Source organism: Phoxinus phoxinus, assembly GCF_949152265.1.
Source record: "Phoxinus phoxinus genome assembly, chromosome: 19".
Classification (NCBI taxonomy): Eukaryota; Metazoa; Chordata; class Actinopteri; order Cypriniformes; family Leuciscidae; genus Phoxinus; species Phoxinus phoxinus.
The window spans coordinates 11,742,538-11,761,119 of record NC_136894.1 but is presented as its reverse complement, the minus strand read 5'-3'; the positions used below and the strand labels follow the sequence as shown (position 1 = coordinate 11,761,119).

Sequence of the window (18,582 nt, the reverse complement as noted above, 5' to 3'; positions counted from 1 at the left end):
TTAAAAGAACTGTTTTCTATTTTTGAAAATATTTGAAAATGTAATTTATTCATGTGATGTCAAGAATAGTTGTTGAATAGTTGTGCTGCTTAATATTTTTGTGGAAACCGTGATACACTACCATTCAAAAGAAAAAAGAAATGAATACTTTTAATTGATTAAAAGTGACAGTAAAGATATTTATAATGTTACAAAAAAATCTGTTTCAAATAAATGTTGCAATTATTAACAAAGATGGAAGATTAAGTTTGACACTGCATTTCTCAGAACAGTGTGCTCTATTCTTTTTCTTTTTTTGTACGTCATCCAGAAAATGTGATTTTTTTCACACTATAAATACAAGTACAAGTAGTATGGTAGTATGTTATTTCGAACAAAGCCCTAATCTTTGAGCACTTTTTTTGTTAATTATTATTATTTTTGTTTACAAATGATGGATGGCTGGTGGAGTGAGAGAGAACATTAGAAAAATGAAAACTGAGGTAGATGAACAGATTGAATCATGGCAGTGTAACAGATGTCTCCTGCCACTAATGAACAACCCTGATTATAAAAGAAACATTTGTGATTCTACCAAAGAACATTTAGACTTTGTTTGCTCAGATGCTTTTAAATTTTATTCTATATTTATTGGGATATTATTTTATTATTTCAGCCAACCTGTTCTTTAGATAGCATATTGGCATTGGACATATTGGAAAACCACTATTTAAGTCCATTTTTGACCCTAGGTTAAGCAATTACTGGTATTCACACTTAAAAGAGGGTTAACACAGGGTTACAGTGAATAAATAACCTAAAGAAAATGATGAACAATGGGAAATATGGAAAGTCTATTCATTTCTCTTTTTATTACCCAGTCACTCTTCCTCATTTTCTTTTCTCTCTCTCTCTTCAGAGGACATACTGCTAAATGAAGGTCAAATAAAAAAATAATGGGGATTGTGCCATGTGCAGATTGTGACGGCAGGAAAAAGGTGAAATCCATTAATGTACTATTATAAAAAAAAGAGGCAAATCAAAGCAGGTTGTCCACACTAATGGGTTCAAGTACTGCATGTCCTCCGGTTTGGGGGAGTGATTACTAAAGGAAATGATGTCATTAATCCATTGTGGTTCTTTCTCTACAGTATAAATTAATATGATTTCTGCTCTGTTAAAGTGCAGAAATATTAATTTGCAAAATTGGATGTTCTTTTTAGACATCCTATCATATGAATATTACATATGCAGTATATCACTTAGAGATTTTTAGTTTGAAGAAAATGTGGATGTGAATATTGTGGCTGGAGCGTTTCTGTGGGCTTGCTTAGGGGTCCAGTGTGATTTTTTGGATATTGCTAGGTGGTTGCTTCCCTGGCCCAAAAAGTAAAAAATGTCCAGATCAAGTCTAAGATTTTATGAACTCTGATTCAGTGTTTTTTTAAACCACAAAACAACTGAGACAAAGTTCTGAGTTCTAAAATGTATTTTAGAGCCTTCTAAATTTACTTGTTAACTTAAGATCTCTATGATATATGTTGATAATGGTAAATGGACTGCATTTATATAGCACTTTCACAGACCCAATGGCCACCAAAGTGCTTTACATATTGCCTCACATTCACCCATTCACTCACTCATTCATACACCGACGGCGGTGTCAGCCATGCAACAAACTTCTCAACAAACTGCATGATTTAAGGTATTATTCATGAGTAAGTTTAGGGGTTTGGAAATATTGTACTGTGCTTTTTCAAACCTGTACTCTTCTAATGACAAAATATATTTCAAAGATAATGCTTTATTCACCCTTGAAATGTAAAATGAGGCATATCTGTAATTAGGCTGATGGTCTGTGCTGTACTAATGTTCTGATTGGAATGACCAAACAGTGAGCAGCCCCGCAGGAGTTAAATGAAGGAAATGCTCCAACATGTTTTACAATATGGCAGAAAGAACCGACAGTTGATGATGAACTGAAGAGCTCCATTCTCACAGTACACAGAACATACATACAAGATTCAATCATGTTGCGCAGTGAGTGAGTGAAACATTGCCTTTGCCTTGCGCTCTGTAGTCACCAAGAAAGCCTAAAACACTCCGATGACATTCATAGAATAATGAAGCTGGGGGCATGTGCTCAACAGGCTGATATTTCACAGAGTGAGAGTGATCATTCCTGATGGAGCAGAAGTGCCGCCAGCGATTTGCCTTTATCTCGCTGCTCATATTTCACTCACTCAGCCATCGCCACGGAGAAACGCTTTCTCATTATTTCACACAAAACAACTATAAGCAAAACTAAGAGGGGCGCCTTGTACAGACTTCCGCCCCACCCATATCCAACAGGAAGGAGAGTGCCGGGGGGAGGGGGGGGAACAAATGTAACTCTCGGCCCCCTTCGCCTTCGAATATTAGCCACCCATTGTGGTGATATAATGATCTCTTCAATACAGCTGCAGGAATGACTCATGCTCAAACCTATCCGATACCTCCCCAAACGAGGCCTACATTAACTTCCTGTTCCCTGAAGGACAACATGCAGTTCAGCACTGTTTATCTGTTCTTTGAAAGCAACGTGGTACAGGCAATCTGTTCATCCCTCTAGTTGTACCTGCTGATGCTTCTCGGATTCCAGTTTGATGGGAGACTTGATGCAGTTGCAGGTGTCGTGGTACGTCTGTTTAAGAGCCAAATCCATCAGGTGTTTGTGATAGGCGCCTGCCACATTTCCACAGATGAAGATGATGATATTAGCCAGGATCTACACACACACACACGCAAACAGCTTTAGTCAGGGGTATATAGATAATATACTGCATGCTCTGTACTCTGGATGTACAGACATTTTTCTTAAAAAAAGAAAGGTTACACTTTATTTTAAGGTGTCTGTGTTACAGTGTAATTATACATTTAAGCACGGAAAATAATAAGTAACTACATGTATCTACAGTATCATCTATCTATCTATCTATCTATCTATCTATCTATCTATCTATACACATATGATATATCTATATATATTGACAGATTGATAAATAGGTAGTTTTTATATATATACAATATGATAATTAATTATATTACCGGTATATATTTTTATTTTTTATATAACACACACACTCACACACACACACACACACACGCACGCACGCACACACACACACACACACACACACACACACACACACACACACACACACACACACACACACACACACACACACACACACACACACACACACACACACACACACACACACACACACACACACACACACACACACACACACACACATACACACACACACACACAGCATTTATTTGCAAAATTCTGACATAATGTGAACTCTGATCTTAATTTGTCTAATATGTTGAAATAAATATCTTAAATAATAATATGGTCCTCAAATCTTAATGGCTTAATTTTCTTTAAGCAAAATATAATTTATTGTATATTGTCAAATATAGTGGGAGAGAGAGTGAGTAAAACCTTAATTCCACGCAAGTGTATATAAATTATCAATCTGGTAATGGATATGTTGAATATTTAGCATTGAATTCATGTGGAGACTCAATACAGCATTGGCATACAGTCTAAAACAAGTAATGAATGCAGAAGATTGCCTCATAGGTACAGGAACACATTACTGCCAGACCACAGACACTTTAAGAAAATATGCACAGCAACAAAAATGGCTTTTGAGTTTCAAATGGCAGAGGAAAGCGCATTAGCGAAAGATATAATCAGAATAAGGATCTAGAGAGTGATGTGTCTCTACATTGATTCGAAAGATATTGATCTTCAGGAAAAGTGAATTCAGTTCAGCCCACAAAAAGCTTTCAACGGCCTCTTGCTTCATATCAGAGTGAACAAATATCAGTGCAGTACTGAATATGGTGCTGTTATCTTTAACAAAAGAGCAGGGCGTGTTAGATAATTAGGTTTATTTGCAATAACTGAAACTCTATACATAAGGCATTTGAAATTTGAAATATATTTGAAATTTAGAAATATATAATTGAATTGTATCTTTATATCAAATAAATAAATAAATTTAATTAAAATTTTATTTGTTTTTATGAAATATGATCTGGACAGGTTCTTGACAAATTCTGAGATTTACCCATACAATAAATAAGTTTAACAATACTATTATGATTGAATAGGTCATAAATATTTATTAGGTTGGTACAAAAGCTTGATACTATGAACCAGGTCCTGTAGCAATAATTCGTTTTATTTTATTCATTGTTTTGGCCCCCATGTACTTCCATAGTTAAGCGTATTACTGTAATTGCATTTTTGTTTTTACAAAGGGGATTGAGGTATGAGTCAAAATAATTTTCTGTGGTAATTGACAGAATACTAGAAATGCAGTCACAATAAAGCTTAATTTGCATTGAGCCTTGGAACATTTCTTTAATTTGCCCCATTTTTGAGGTCAATCTTGTCTGAGCCTCTTTTAGACTCATCAAACTTGCAACTTCTCCATGGAAACCTCCGCACACGCGTTTTAGATCCACACAGGGCTTTAGTGTTAGAGTAACGACAGAAGAGCTTGTTAAAGGGATAGTTCACCCAAAAATGTTAATTATCCCATGATTTACTCACCCTCAAGTTATAGGTGTATATGACATTCTTCTTTCAGACGAATTCAATCGGAGTTATATTTAAAAATGTTCTGGCTCTTCCAAGCTTTATAATGGCATTTGGCAGTGAATGGCCGTTTCTGTTTTGTAGTCCATAAAAGTGTATCTATCCATCATAAAAGTGCTCCAACTTATGACATCAGAAGTAGCGCAGTGCGTCATGGCGTAGCGTAAATATCAGCAGTACGTTGCATTACTCGCGTAAGTTGCGCTTTACAGTTAAGTTGAATCCGTATGTTCGTTTGGCCAGAAGCTAGTTATTTTACTTTATAAAGTTTAAAATTTGGGATATTTTTCTTACACAAATGCATCGCATCGGTTCAGAAGGTCTTTATTAACCCCCAAGAGCCGTGTGGAGCACTTTTATGATGGATAGATGCACTTTTATGGACTTCAAAACAGAAACAACCATTCACTGCCATTATAAAGCTTGGAAGAGCCAGGATATTTTTTAATATAACTCCGATTGTATTCGTCTGAAAGAAGATTGTCATATACACCGGATGACTTAAGGGTGAGTGAATAATGGGATAATTTTTTTATTTTTGGGTAAACTATCCCTTTAAGGTTTACCCCAGAGTGCGCAAAGGTGTCTGTCATTTTAATTAGTCGACAACCTCCAGCTAATATCACTCACTGACATTTTTAGCAGATTAAACATCATCCACTTCTGGCAATTACACAACACTCTTCATCAATTAGGAACACAAAGTCAACAAAGAGCTTCTTAACAACCTCCCGCCATCTGAAGGTACATTGTTTGGCTTCCAGAAATTGATCTATCTAATCGAACATTAACTTGACATACTACAGGACAACTACATTTGCCTTGAAACTCTCTCTGGCTGTGTCTACACTGAAATCAGCCAGTGAATTCAACAGAAACAGGAACCTGCTTTCAAACAGGATTCCAAGACAATATCATAGCATTAAATATCTGCAATGTAGAGATTATCATAAACTTTGAGCAGGGAGGGAAAACTCCGCTCACATAATGTGTTCCAGACCAATGTGTGTTGCTCATAGGAAATATGGGTGGTTTTTAATGTCCAACAGTGTATGTTGGATATTGTCCAACCAAGCCCAAAAGTGTATATATATATTCTTTTTTCTCAAAGTAAATTCTCGCCACAGTATAATTTCCACAGCATCTCAAATAATGTATTGTATTGTGTATAACTTCTTTGTCTGATTAATTTGCTAATTTCATCCAAGTTACAATTCATCCCAAAATGAAAAACAACAACAAACAAATATTAAATGACATTTTGCATAAAGACGAATTTCCCCCAAATTCTCACATGTTTTTTAAAATCATAATCATTGTTATTTTATTATTACTTATATATTAAACTATTTATTCATAGTTTAAACTTTATATTTTTATTTTCAGGTTTTATTAATTTTGTTACATGCTTTTGTCATAGTTTATATATATATATTTATTAAGCTTTTTTAATTATTTTATTCATTTTAGTTTTCGTCATTTTAGTAATTTCTAAGTTTTCCATCTAACATCATATTTTATTTCAGCTTGATTTTGGATTTAGTTAAAAATAACAAATAAATAATCATTCTAAATTAATAAATAAGATAATTAATAACAATTTTAATAATTTAAATTAGCAACATTTCGATAATATTTTTATATACAAAAGTTGTATTGTGTTAAATAGCATGCTGTCATGAAAATAACCTTTTAACAGCATTTTATGTACCGTATTCTAAACACATACAATTAAATAATATTTTCACCCCTTTTTTTTATAATTTGTGAAAATTTAAGCTTAATTGGAAATGGCACAATAACATATTCTGCTCTCAAGTGATATTAACCAAAGGCCGCACGACGAGCATCTCTCTCTCTCTCTCTCTCTCTCTCTCTCTCTCTCTCTCTCTCTCTCTCTCTCTCTCTCTCTCTCTCTCTCTCTCTCTCTCTCTCTCTCTCTCTCTCTCTCTCTCTCTCTCTCTCTCTCTCTCTCTCTCTGTGCTATTTCAGGCCTGGTCCACCTGCCATGAGACACACCTGTATCTCACTGGGAGAGTTTTATAGGACAGGTCCTTCGAGAGTAGACTTCTTCTGGCTGTAATCACTGAACGAGAGGAAGAGGGCAGGCAAGTGAACGGGTCTGTGGGAAACCATAGCTTAATTACAAAACACTGGCATGTGACATCATCTCTACAACTGTGTCTGTGACCCAGACAGATGTGACCCTGTCTGTTATTTTTTTCAGTCTCTGATTAACTCGAGACCTTCTTTTGTCGAGTACGTCAGCAGTAAATGTCCCGAAAGTGACATACAAAGCCTTTAAAGCCTCTAACAAACAAGGTATGACCTGGAGCTCTTGAGAGCACCTAACACAGAAAGGTTGTGACGCTTCTAATGAGAGCGGCGGAAGCTTGATTAACTGTGAGTGCTGAATGTAAAGGTTGGTTTTAATGAAGCTCTTCTACTGTTGGAGAACAGTGTGGAGGACTGCCTGCGGTCTAAGTGTTTACCGATCTAAAGGAGGATTATTTTTAAGGTTTTTAAATTGGACTAGATAACAAGTTTAAAACAACATCCTACGTCCTTCCGCTACTCGATTCTTGAATGTAATGCTCCTGTCTCTTGAACACAACATAATGACAGCCAGTATTTTTGTGTTTCTGTGGACCATGTGACTAGAGTGTTGCCTTGGTAACATGCGCTGTGTTTAGGTCTGGTCTGAAATAAATTTCTGCTTGAGATCTGCTTAGGAAAAATAAAGGTTCTGGAAAATCGATTGAAAGGTAGGCATGGATTATTATTTAAGAGTTACGTAAGACTCTTTAGTACAGTAGCAGAACAAAAAAAAAACAGTGAAGGGAAGTGCAATCAGTGTACATATCAACTATTTGTATTTATAAAGCTAAAAAGAGATATAGTGAGAGAAGATTGGGGCAAGTTGTCACACCTTTTACTCCAGTTTATTTTTCTCAGGAATGTTTCATGTTTAAAGGTCATCTTCTGCATAGACACATATGTTAGAGTCCTGGCTATTTTCACTGTTATTGCCCAGGAAATAAGGTACAATTAATCAACACACACTGACCTTTTATGACAACATGCAAAGGATCTTGCTCTTATGGCAGGACATGTTACACAGGTTACACGAGGCAAGTTGTCAGAGTGGGAACCTGCTGTTTATTGAATTGGATTTTTAACATACAAAAAAAAAGGTTGATATTTAGTGGAATTTCAGCTAAATAAAAAAAGTATAATAATTATGAAACTTAAATTAATATGTGAAACAGCAAAAATGTTATAAAGTAAAAAAAAAAAAAGTATATCAAAACAGCGTTTTGGCCAGCAGATTTGGTAACTAATAAATTCAATTTAAAATGTATGTGACAACTTGCCCCAACAAGTCATTTAAAAAAATTAAAAACCCTGCATTAAAATCTAATTTTATTTCATTAAAAAAAGATTCATCTAAATACTTAGTTTCCTCGCATAAATTTTGCATCTGAAAGGGAAACTCCTACAAAAGCATATGCAGCAAGGTCAGCCGCAAAAATAACTGTGTCCACGCCTTTTCCGCACTACATTTTCACTGCGTGTCTTTAGTAAATCCTGACAGTCGTTTTTTAACACCAAAAGAGGGTTTGCGCTGGAGCAAGCTGTTAGTAAATCTGGCCATTAGTACGGTGGGGGGAGCTGTAATCTACTGACTGGTCAGTTTGAATGTCTCTGAATTTGGTTTTAGTCACCTGATCAAGGGAGGGATAAAAGAAGATTGTAACGGTAGCTCTGTCTCTTCTTTCCCTGTCTTGGGACACTCTTTCCTTGCCTCCTCATTTCTTTGTGTTTTCTTCTTGGGGGCTTTGCTCTTCCTCTCTACCTGAGTTCTGCCTTCCATCTCTCTTTCTCTCTGCACTCTCTCTTTCTATTCCTCAGGTAACATTTTACAAAATATTAGGTACAACTAGAACGTACATTTCCAGAAGAAAATGTGAATGGTGCTTGCAGTGGCAAAACTCGACACTCGGATGCTAGAGTGTGGTACATGATTGCATACGAGCCAACAACCATATCTGTACGATGTTCTGCTGCTGAGATCTGGCTTATTCATGTTGTTCGGGTGGTTGCTAGGGTGTTCTGGGTGGTTGCTAGGGTGTTCTGGGTGGTTGCTAGGCAGTTGCTAGGGTGTTCTGGGTGGTTGCTAGGGTGTTGCTAGGCGGTTGCTAGGGTGTTCTGGGTGGTTGCTAGGCGGTTGCTAGGTGGTTGCTAGGGTGTTCTGGGTGGTTGCTAGGCAGTTGCTAGGTGGTTGCTAGGGTGTTTTTGGTGGTTGCTAGGCGGTTGCTAGGCAGTTGCTAGGGTGTTCTGGGTGGTTGCTAGGGTGTTGCTAGGCGGTTGCTAGGGTGTTCTGGGTGGTTGCTAGGCGGTTGCTAGGTGGTTGCTAGGGTGTTCTGGGTGGTTGCTAGGCAGTTGCTAGGTGGTTGCTAGGGTGTATTTGGTGGTTGCTAGGCGGTTGCTAGGGTGTTCTGGGTGGTTGCTAGGCAGTTGCTAGGGTGTTCTGGGTGGTTACTAGGGCGTTGCTAGGCAGTTGCTAGGGTATTTTTGTGGTGGCTAGTGGTTGCTAGGCAGTTGCTAGGGTATTCTGGGTAGTTGCTATGGTGTTACTAGGTGGTTGGTAGTTGTCACAGATGGTAACTATGGTGTTTGTAGCATTTTCTTGGCATGATTTAGCACTTAGCTAATCAATATTAGCATATAGCTACTCACTGATAGCATGTGTAGCATGTAGCAAGTCCTGTTTGCTAGCATGAGTCAAAAGAGCCAACCCCCATCTCTATACGATGTTCTGATGCAGAGATATACGTCTTGCAAAACGGTTGCTAGGGTAATCTGTTTGGTTGCTAGGGAGTGGCTTGGCAGCTGGCAATCATGAAGCTCCAAAGTCAGTGTGAATGTATAAACCAACCCCCATCTCTATACGATGTTTTAATGCAGAGATATAGGTCTTGCAAAATGGTTGCTAGGGTACTCTCTTTTGTTGCTAGGGAGTGGCTTGGCAGCTGCCAATCATGAAACTCCAAAGGCTGCTTGTCAGTATGAATGATATAAACCAACTCCCACATCTCTGTGACATTCAGAATGGAAGATATCCCTCTTTGGATTTTGGTTGCTAAGGTGCTCGACAATGGTTGCTAGGGAGGGGTTAGGATGTGTTGAGGTGATTGGGGATTGGCTGTTTGCTGCCCCGAGTCAAACGAGCCCACCCTCATGTTTCTATGACACTTCTATCCTGAGATATCCCTTTGATGTCTTTCAATGGAAGTCTATGGAGCTTGTTGCTAAGGAGCTCTAAATGGTTGCTAGGGCGTGGCTTGAAAGCTTCACAATGATCCTGAGAGACTGATTGGTCGTCTGAGTAAAATGAGCCCGCCCCCTTGTCTCTATGACACTGTGATCCAGAGTTATGTTCAATACAAATGCGGTTTCTATGGTGTAGGACAGCCCATTTCATGGGCTGTCCTACACCATAGTACTTTATTGGGGCAACTTTGGGCCCCTCCTGCCTCCCAGGGGTGCAACTTTTACCCCATTGTGTGGTATGTTGTTACAGAGCCTACCAGCCTCTTCAAATGTGATCCAGAGTTATGTTCAATAGAATATCGCTTACTATGGTGTAGGACAGCCCATTTCATGGGCTGTCCTACACCATAGTACTTCATTGGGGCAACTTTGGGCCCCTCCTGCCCCCCAGGGGTGCAACTTTTACCCCATTGTGTGGTATGTTCTTACAGAGCCTGCCAGTCTCTTTAAATGTGCCAAATTACACGTTACTGCGACATCCTTGCTCTGAGCTATGAGTCTGTGAATTTTGGTTGCTAAGGTGCTCGACAATGGTTGCTAGGGAGGGGCTAGGAAGTGTTGATGTGATTCATGATTGGCTGTTTGCTGCCCCGAGTCAAACGAGCCCACCCTCATGTTTCTATGACTCTTCTATCCAGAGATATCCATTTGATCTCTTTCAATGGAAGTCTATGGAACTTGTTGCTAAGGTGCTCTAAATGGTTGCTAGGGGCGTGGCCTGATAGCTTCACAATGATCCTGAGAGACTGATTGGTCGTCTGAGTAAAATGAGCCCGCCCCCTTGTCTCTATGACACTGTGATCCAGAGTTATGTTCAATACAAAATCGCTTACTATGGTGTAGGACGGCCCATTTCATGGGCCGTCCTATGCCATAGACAATGAATGGGAAAACTTTGGGCCGCTCCTGCCCCCCAGGGGTGCAACTTTTACCCCATTGTGAGGCATATTCTTAAAGAGCCTGCCAGCCTCTTCAAATGTCGTAAATTTCACATTTCTACGAAATCCTCGCTCTGAGCTATGAGGCGTTTTACGTTTTTTTCAATGTAAGTCTATGCGTTTTTTTTCGCTGCTATTTCGCCCGGCGGGCGAACATCGTACGCCCGATCGCTTATAAAAGTCATAGCACACCATTCCCAAATAGGACGCACGTTTTGACACCTCATTCATGGGTCTGTGACAAAAACTGCGGGAGGAGTAGCGAGACGAAAAAAAAGTGGAAGAAGAAGAAGAAGAACTAGAACGTACATTTCCAGAAGAAAATGTGAATGGTGCTTGCAGTGGCAAAACTCGACACTCGGATGCTAGAGTGTGGTACATGATTGCATACGAGCCAACAACCATATCTGTACGATGTTCTGCTGCTGAGATATGGCTTATTCATGTTGTTCAGGTGGTTGCTAGGGTGTTCTAGGTGGTTGCTAGGGTGTTCTGGGTGGTTGCTAGGCAGTTGCTAGGGTGTTCTGGGTGGTTGCTAGGGTGTTGCTAGGCGGTTGCTAGGGTGTTCTGGGTGGTTGCTAGGCGGTTGCTAGGGTTTTCTGGGTGGTTGCTAGGCTGTTGCTAGGGTGTTCTGGGTGGTTGCTAGGCGGTTGCTAGGGTGTTCTCGGTGGTTGCTAGGGTGTTCTGGGTGGTTGCTAGGCGGTTGCTAGGCGGTTGCTAGGGTGTTCTGGTTGGTTGCTAGGCAGTTGCTAGGGTGTTCTGGGTGGTTGCTAGGTGGTTGCTATGCGGTTGCTAGGGTGTTCTGGGTGGTTGCTAGGCGGTTGCTAGGGTGTTCTGGGTGGTTGCTAGGCGGTTGCTAGGGTGTTCTGGGTGGTTGCTAGGCAGTTGCTAGGGTATTCTGGGTAGTTGCTATGGTGTTACTAGGTGGTTGGTAGTTGTCACAGATGGTTACTATGGTGTTTGTAGCATTTTATTGGCGTGATTTAGCACTTAGCTAATCAATATTAGCATGTAGCTATTCACTGCTAGCATGTGTAGCATGTAGCAAGTCCTGTTTGCTAGCATGAGTCAAAAGAGCCAAACCCCATCTCTATACGATGTTCTGATGCAGAGATATACGCCTTGCAAAACGGTTGCTAGGGTAATCTGTTTGGTTGCTAGGGAGTGTCTTGGCATTTGCCAATCATGAAGCTCCAAAGTCAGTGTGAATGTATAAACTAACCCCCATCTCTATACGATGTTTTAATGCAGAGATATAGGTCTTGCAAAATGGTTGCTAGGGTACTCTCTTTTGTTGCTAAGGAGTGGCTTGGCAGCTGCCAATCATGAAACTCCAAAGGCTGCTTGTCAGTATGAATGATATAAACCAACTCCCACGTCTCTGTGACATTCAGAATGGAAGATATCCCTGTCTGGATTTTGGTTGCTAAGGTCCTCGACAATGGTTGCTAGGGAGGGGCTAGGAAGTGTTGAGGTGATTCGGGATTGGCTGTTTGCTGCCCTGATTCAAACGAGCCCACCCTCATGTTTCTATGACACTTATATCCTGAGATATCCCTTTGATGTCTTTCAATGGAAGTCTATGGAGCTTGTTGCTAAGGAGCTCTAAATGGTTGCTAGGGCGTGGCTTGAAAGCTTCATAATGATCCTGAGAGACTGATTGGTCGTCTGAGTAAAATGAGCCCGCCCCCTTGTCTCTATGACACTGTGATCCAGAGTTATGTTCAATACAAATGCGGTTTCTATGGTGTAGGGCTGCACCATAGTACGTGAATGGGGCAGCTTTGGGCCGGTCCTGCCCCCCAGGGGTGCAACTTTTACCCCATTGTGTGGTATGTTGTTACAGAGCCTACCAGCCTCATCAAATGTGATCCTGAGTTATGTTCAATAGAATATCGCTTACTATGGTGTAGGACAGCCCATTTCATGGGCTGTCCTACACCATAGTACTTCATTGGGGCAACTTTGGGCCCCTCCTGCCCCCAGGGGTGCAACTTTTACCCCATTGTGTGGTATGTTGTTACAGAGCCTACCAGCCTCATCAAATGTGATCCTGAGTTATGTTCAATAGAATATCGCTTACTATGGTGTAGGACAGCCCATTTCATGGGCTGTCCTACACCATAGTACTTCATTGGGGCAACTTTGGGCCGGTCCTGCCCCCCAGGGGTGCAACTTTTACCCCATTGTGTGGTATGTTGTTACAGAGCCTACCAGCCTCATCAAATGTGATCCTGAGTTATGTTCAATAGAATATCGCTTACTATGGTGTAGGACAGCCCATTTCATGGGCTGTCCTACACCATAGTACTTCATTGGGGCAACTTTGGGCCCCTCCTGCCCCCCAGGGGTGCAACTTTTACCCCATTGTGTGGTATGTTCTTACAGAGCCTGCCAGTCTCTTTAAATGTGCCAAATTACACATTTCTGCGACATCCTTGCTCTGAGCTATGAGTCTGTGAATTTTGGTTGCTAAGGTGCTCGACAATGGTTGCTAGGGAGGGGCTAGGAAGTGTTGATGTGATTCATGATTGGCTGTTTGCTGCCCTGAGTCAAACGAGACCACCCTCATGTTTCTATGACTCTTCTATCCAGAGATATCCATTTGATCTCTTTCAATGGAAGTCTATGGAACTTGTTGCTAAGGTGCTCTAAATGGTTGCTAGGGGCGTGGCCTGATAGCTTCACAATGATCCTGAGAGACTGATTGGTCGTCTGAGTAAAATGAGCCCGCCCCCTTGTCTCTATGACACTGTGATCCAGAGTTGTGTTCAATACAAAATCGCTTACTATGGTGTAGGACGGCCCATTTCATGGGCCGTCCTATGCCATAGACAATGAATGGGAAAACTTTGGGCCGCTCCTGCCCCCCAGGGGTGCAACTTTTACCCCATTGTGAGGTATATTCTTAAAGAGCCTGCCAGCCTCTTCAAATGTCGTAAATTTCACATTTCTACGAAATCCTCGCTCTGAGCTATGAGGCGTTTTACGTTTTTTTCAATGTAAGTCTATGCGTTTTTTTTCGCCGCTATTTCGCCCGTGGGGCGAACACCGCACCCCCGATCGCTTGTAAACGTCATAGCACACCATTCCCAAATAGGCCGCACGTTTTGACACCTCATTCATGGGTCTGTGACAAAAACTGCGGGAGGAGTAGCGAGACGAAAAAAAAGTGGAAGAAGAAGAAGAAGAAGAACTAGAACGTACATTTCCAGAAGAAAATGTGAATGGTGCTTGCAGTGGCAAAACTCGACACTCGGATGCTAGAGTGTGGTACATGATTGCATACGAGCCAACAACCATATCTGTACGATGTTCTGCTGCTGAGATATGGCTTATTCATGTTGTTCAGGTGGTTGCTAGGGTGTTCTAGGTGGTTGCTAGGGTGTTCTGGGTGGTTGCTAGGCAGTTGCTAGGGTGTTCTGGGTGGTTGCTAGGGTGTTGCTAGGCGGTTGCTAGGGTGTTCTGGGTGGTTGCTAGGCGGTTGCTAGGGTTTTCTGGGTGGTTGCTAGGCTGTTGCTAGGGTGTTCTGGGTGGTTGCTAGGCGGTTGCTAGGGTGTTCTCGGTGGTTGCTAGGGTGTTCTGGGTGGTTGCTAGGCGGTTGCTAGGCGGTTGCTAGGGTGTTCTGGTTGGTTGCTAGGCAGTTGCTAGGGTGTTCTGGGTGGTTGCTAGGTGGTTGCTATGCGGTTGCTAGGGTGTTCTGGGTGGTTGCTAGGCGGTTGCTAGGGTGTTCTGGGTGGTTGCTAGGCGGTTGCTAGGGTGTTCTGGGTGGTTGCTAGGCAGTTGCTAGGGTATTCTGGGTAGTTGCTATGGTGTTACTAGGTGGTTGGTAGTTGTCACAGATGGTTACTATGGTGTTTGTAGCATTTTATTGGCGTGATTTAGCACTTAGCTAATCAATATTAGCATGTAGCTATTCACTGCTAGCATGTGTAGCATGTAGCAAGTCCTGTTTGCTAGCATGAGTCAAAAGAGCCAAACCCCATCTCTATACGATGTTCTGATGCAGAGATATACGCCTTGCAAAACGGTTGCTAGGGTAATCTGTTTGGTTGCTAGGGAGTGTCTTGGCATTTGCCAATCATGAAGCTCCAAAGTCAGTGTGAATGTATAAACTAACCCCCATCTCTATACGATGTTTTAATGCAGAGATATAGGTCTTGCAAAATGGTTGCTAGGGTACTCTCTTTTGTTGCTAAGGAGTGGCTTGGCAGCTGCCAATCATGAAACTCCAAAGGCTGCTTGTCAGTATGAATGATATAAACCAACTCCCACGTCTCTGTGACATTCAGAATGGAAGATATCCCTGTCTGGATTTTGGTTGCTAAGGTCCTCGACAATGGTTGCTAGGGAGGGGCTAGGAAGTGTTGAGGTGATTCGGGATTGGCTGTTTGCTGCCCTGATTCAAACGAGCCCACCCTCATGTTTCTATGACACTTATATCCTGAGATATCCCTTTGATGTCTTTCAATGGAAGTCTATGGAGCTTGTTGCTAAGGAGCTCTAAATGGTTGCTAGGGCGTGGCTTGAAAGCTTCATAATGATCCTGAGAGACTGATTGGTCGTCTGAGTAAAATGAGCCCGCCCCCTTGTCTCTATGACACTGTGATCCAGAGTTATGTTCAATACAAATGCGGTTTCTATGGTGTAGGGCTGCACCATAGTACGTGAATGGGGCAGCTTTGGGCCGGTCCTGCCCCCCAGGGGTGCAACTTTTACCCCATTGTGTGGTATGTTGTTACAGAGCCTACCAGCCTCATCAAATGTGATCCTGAGTTATGTTCAATAGAATATCGCTTACTATGGTGTAGGACAGCCCATTTCATGGGCTGTCCTACACCATAGTACTTCATTGGGGCAACTTTGGGCCCCTCCTGCCCCCAGGGGTGCAACTTTTACCCCATTGTGTGGTATGTTGTTACAGAGCCTACCAGCCTCATCAAATGTGATCCTGAGTTATGTTCAATAGAATATCGCTTACTATGGTGTAGGACAGCCCATTTCATGGGCTGTCCTACACCATAGTACTTCATTGGGGCAACTTTGGGCCGGTCCTGCCCCCCAGGGGTGCAACTTTTACCCCATTGTGTGGTATGTTGTTACAGAGCCTACCAGCCTCATCAAATGTGATCCTGAGTTATGTTCAATAGAATATCGCTTACTATGGTGTAGGACAGCCCATTTCATGGGCTGTCCTACACCATAGTACTTCATTGGGGCAACTTTGGGCCCCTCCTGCCCCCCAGGGGTGCAACTTTTACCCCATTGTGTGGTATGTTCTTACAGAGCCTGCCAGTCTCTTTAAATGTGCCAAATTACACATTTCTGCGACATCCTTGCTCTGAGCTATGAGTCTGTGAATTTTGGTTGCTAAGGTGCTCGACAATGGTTGCTAGGGAGGGGCTAGGAAGTGTTGATGTGATTCATGATTGGCTGTTTGCTGCCCTGAGTCAAACGAGACCACCCTCATGTTTCTATGACTCTTCTATCCAGAGATATCCATTTGATCTCTTTCAATGGAAGTCTATGGAACTTGTTGCTAAGGTGCTCTAAATGGTTGCTAGGGGCGTGGCCTGATAGCTTCACAATGATCCTGAGAGACTGATTGGTCGTCTGAGTAAAATGAGCCCGCCCCCTTGTCTCTATGACACTGTGATCCAGAGTTGTGTTCAATACAAAATCGCTTACTATGGTGTAGGACGGCCCATTTCATGGGCCGTCCTATGCCATAGACAATGAATGGGAAAACTTTGGGCCGCTCCTGCCCCCCAGGGGTGCAACTTTTACCCCATTGTGAGGTATATTCTTAAAGAGCCTGCCAGCCTCTTCAAATGTCGTAAATTTCACATTTCTACGAAATCCACGCTCTGAGCTATGAGGCGTTTTACGTTTTTTTCAATGTAAGTCTATGCGTTTTTTTTCGCCGCTATTTCGCCCGTGGGGCGAACACCGCACCCCCGATCGCTTGTAAACGTCATAGCACACCATTCCCAAATAGGCCGCACGTTTTGACACCTCATTCATGGGTCTGTGACAAAAACTGCGGGAGGAGTAGCGAGACGAAAAAAAAGTGGAAGAAGAAGAAGAAGAAGAACTAGAACGTACATTTCCAGAAGAAAATGTGAATGGTGCTTGCAGTGGCAAAACTCGACACTCGGATGCTAGAGTGTGGTACATGATTGCATACGAGCCAACAACCATATCTGTACGATGTTCTGCTGCTGAGATATGGCTTATTCATGTTGTTCAGGTGGTTGCTAGGGTGTTCTAGGTGGTTGCTAGGGTGTTCTGGGTGGTTGCTAGGCAGTTGCTAGGGTGTTCTGGGTGGTTGCTAGGGTGTTGCTAGGCGGTTGCTAGGGTGTTCTGGGTGGTTGCTAGGCGGTTGCTAGGGTTTTCTGGGTGGTTGCTAGGCTGTTGCTAGGGTGTTCTGGGTGGTTGCTAGGCGGTTGCTAGGGTGTTCTCGGTGGTTGCTAGGGTGTTCTGGGTGGTTGCTAGGCGGTTGCTAGGCGGTTGCTAGGGTGTTCTGGTTGGTTGCTAGGCAGTTGCTAGGGTGTTCTGGGTGGTTGCTAGGTGGTTGCTATGCGGTTGCTAGGGTGTTCTGGGTGGTTGCTAGGCGGTTGCTAGGGTGTTCTGGGTGGTTGCTAGGCGGTTGCTAGGGTGTTCTGGGTGGTTGCTAGGCAGTTGCTAGGGTATTCTGGGTAGTTGCTATGGTGTTACTAGGTGGTTGGTAGTTGTCACAGATGGTTACTATGGTGTTTGTAGCATTTTATTGGCGTGATTTAGCACTTAGCTAATCAATATTAGCATGTAGCTATTCACTGCTAGCATGTGTAGCATGTAGCAAGTCCTGTTTGCTAGCATGAGTCAAAAGAGCCAAACCCCATCTCTATACGATGTTCTGATGCAGAGATATACGCCTTGCAAAACGGTTGCTAGGGTAATCTGTTTGGTTGCTAGGGAGTGTCTTGGCATTTGCCAATCATGAAGCTCCAAAGTCAGTGTGAATGTATAAACTAACCCCCATCTCTATACGATGTTTTAATGCAGAGATATAGGTCTTGCAAAATGGTTGCTAGGGTACTCTCTTTTGTTGCTAAGGAGTGGCTTGGCAGCTGCCAATCATGAAACTCCAAAGGCTGCTTGTCAGTATGAATGATATAAACCAACTCCCACGTCTCTGTGACATTCAGAATGGAAGATATCCCTGTCTGGATTTTGGTTGCTAAGGTCCTCGACAATGGTTGCTAGGGAGGGGCTAGGAAGTGTTGAGGTGATTCGGGATTGGCTGTTTGCTGCCCTGATTCAAACGAGCCCACCCTCATGTTTCTATGACACTTATATCCTGAGATATCCCTTTGATGTCTTTCAATGGAAGTCTATGGAGCTTGTTGCTAAGGAGCTCTAAATGGTTGCTAGGGCGTGGCTTGAAAGCTTCATAATGATCCTGAGAGACTGATTGGTCGTCTGAGTAAAATGAGCCCGCCCCCTTGTCTCTATGACACTGTGATCCAGAGTTATGTTCAATACAAATGCGGTTTCTATGGTGTAGGGCTGCACCATAGTACGTGAATGGGGCAGCTTTGGGCCGGTCCTGCCCCCCAGGGGTGCAACTTTTACCCCATTGTGTGGTATGTTGTTACAGAGCCTACCAGCCTCATCAAATGTGATCCT

At 42.3% G+C, this 18,582-nt stretch overlaps 1 protein-coding gene across 2 annotated transcripts in view; it reads right to left on the bottom strand.

Moving 5' to 3' along the window:
• The window catches only part of adcy2b (adenylate cyclase 2b (brain)), a gene marked incomplete at its 3' end in the record, with an annotated part of 106,635 nt that overhangs the window by 21,508 nt on the left and 66,545 nt on the right, over positions 1–18,582 (bottom strand). For both annotated transcript variants that reach the window (XM_079591776.1, XM_079591775.1), the window contains exon 4: positions 2,597–2,746. In XM_079591776.1, the coding sequence (XP_079447902.1) occupies positions 2,597–2,746 (150 nt within the window). The remainder of the gene's footprint in view (positions 1–2,596; positions 2,747–18,582) is intronic.